The sequence below is a fragment of the Dipodomys spectabilis genome, unplaced genomic scaffold, assembly GCF_019054845.1.
Source record: "Dipodomys spectabilis isolate Male_0828 unplaced genomic scaffold, ASM1905484v1 ptg000009l, whole genome shotgun sequence".
Taxonomy (NCBI): Eukaryota; Metazoa; Chordata; class Mammalia; order Rodentia; family Heteromyidae; genus Dipodomys; species Dipodomys spectabilis.
The window spans coordinates 8,203,482-8,205,505 of NW_024870686.1; the positions used below are offsets into that span (position 1 = coordinate 8,203,482).

General features: G+C 47.4%; 1 protein-coding gene across 1 annotated transcript; it reads left to right on the top strand.

The window, feature by feature from the left end:
• Nucleotides 1-229: 229 nt before the first annotated feature.
• Nucleotides 230-1,420, top strand: Ppp1r3b (protein phosphatase 1 regulatory subunit 3B). The gene has a single exon (XM_042701067.1). The coding sequence runs from the start codon at nt 250-252 to the stop codon at nt 1,105-1,107; it is 858 nt and encodes a 285-aa protein (XP_042557001.1). The 5' UTR covers nt 230-249; the 3' UTR covers nt 1,108-1,420.
• Nucleotides 1,421-2,024: the final 604 nt, after the last annotated feature.

Here is a 2,024-nt window from a genome sequence, read left to right on the forward strand (position 1 = left end):
CCTATACTCTCTCTGTCTCTGTCTGTCTGTCTGTCTATCAGTCTCTCTCTCTCTCTCACACACACACACACACACACACTCAATTTTCCTGAACTGTATGTCCTGTGAGAGAACACTAGGCAGTGACCACAGATCAAGGAAAGTGTTTGCCAAGTGTCTGCTGGAAGGAGGGTTTGAATATCTGTCTGATCCCTTTGTTCTTTTCTGTCTCCTCCCTTTCGCAGAGTTCTAACCTATTCATCTAACCCCATGATGGCCGTGGATATAGAGTACAGATACAACAGCATGGCTCCTTCTCTGCGTCGAGAGCGCTTTGCATTCAAGGTATCCCCGAAGCTGAGCAAGCCCCTGAGGCCCTGCATTCAGCTAACCAGCAGGACGGAAGCCGGTGGAATGGTGACCCCAACAGTCCCTGAGAAAAAGGTGAAAAAGCGGGTTTCCTTTGCAGACAACCAAGGGCTGGCCCTGACAATGGTCAAAGTGTTCTCAGAATTCGATGACCCATTAGATATTCCATTCAACATCACCGAGCTACTAGACAACCTGGTGAGTCTGACGACAGCAGAGAGCGAGAGCTTTGTTCTGGATTTTTCACAACCCTCTGCAGATTACTTAGACTTTAGAAACCGTCTTCAGACCAATCATGTCTGCCTGGAAAACTGCGTGTTGAAAGACAAAGCCCTCGCAGGGACCGTGAAGGTTCAGAACCTGGCCTTCGAGAAGATTGTGAAAATCAGAATGACATTTGACACTTGGAAAAGCTTCACAGACTTTCCTTGTCAGTATGTGAAAGACACTTATGCCGGGTCCGACAGGGACACGTTCTCCTTTGACATCAGCCTCCCCGAGAAAATTCAGTCCTATGAAAGAATAGAATTTGCTGTGTGTTATGAGTGTAATGGCCAGGCATATTGGGACAGCAACAGAGGCAAAAACTACAGGATCATCCGAGCAGAGCTAAAAGCCACTCAGGGAATGATGGAACCACAAAATGGACCGGATTTTGGAATAGCCTTTGACCAGTTTGGAAGCCCAAGGTGTTCTTATGGTCTATTTCCCGAGTGGCCTAGTTACTTAGGATATGAAAAGCTAGGGCCCTACTATTAGTGACTGCAGTTGGCAGGCAGTGACACTGATCATGGAACGGAGAAGCCAGGAGAAGCGCAAAGTTGAACTGCCCCTTAGGCACGGTTTTTGCAAAGAAAGGGTCCTGCACAGTTTTCTTCAGTCAGCAAGTCCAGCAGCTTTAGATCACAGAACTGATTGCTTGCTCAGAGGTTGTTTGCACTGGTCCATTTTGGCACCCAGGGTGGCCACAAAGGAATAAGCAGGATGGTTCCAGAAGGGTCTGGAGAGAAGCCATGCCTGTGGGCAGTGCTGTGGAAGCTAGAGGAGGAGTTTGAGTTCTCTGCACTCCCAGGTGAAAAAGCAGCCCCTGGAAATTCTCTCAGTCCCCAGCCACCCCTGGGCTGGGGCTGGGGGGTGTGGCGGAGCTGTTACCATTCACTTTGGTGTGTCCACCAGCAATTGTTTCTTCGTTGTTGCTGCTATTCGGTAAACTTACCTCTATGTTGTGACCCAGTGGCCTGATATTACTCATCTCTAAAACAGCTTCTGAAGAGAGATGAGATCTGCTTCTTTTGGTCCAAGTTCCTTTTTTGTTGTTGTTGTTCTGTATTTCATTTTCTTCCACGGTTCCTCTGATGTTCAGGAAAAGATAACAAAAGGCAAATACATAGCCTATGACTAAGAGAGGCTTTGGCCCTCACCTCTGACCCTAAATATATACCCCAGCAGAGAACCACACCTCAGTTGTTGGAAAGCCACTGGCTCCTGAGTGGTGTCAAAGATTGGAGAGCTCTGAGCAGGCAGGACAGTCAAGAGATTCAGCTTTCCTTTTGGCTTTGCAAGGAGCTCTCTAAGCACTCTCTGAGTCACCAGAAGGCTCAGTGACAAGATTGGTTTTCACTTGCTTGGCACATTTGCAAGCCTCATTCTTCTTTTATTAAAAAAAAAAAAAAAAG

Bases quoted from the DNA above. Each gene is read 5' to 3' on its own strand.
- Ppp1r3b (XM_042701067.1), top strand. From the start codon at position 250: ATGATGGCCGTGGATATAGAGTACAGATACAACAGCATGGCTCCTTCT.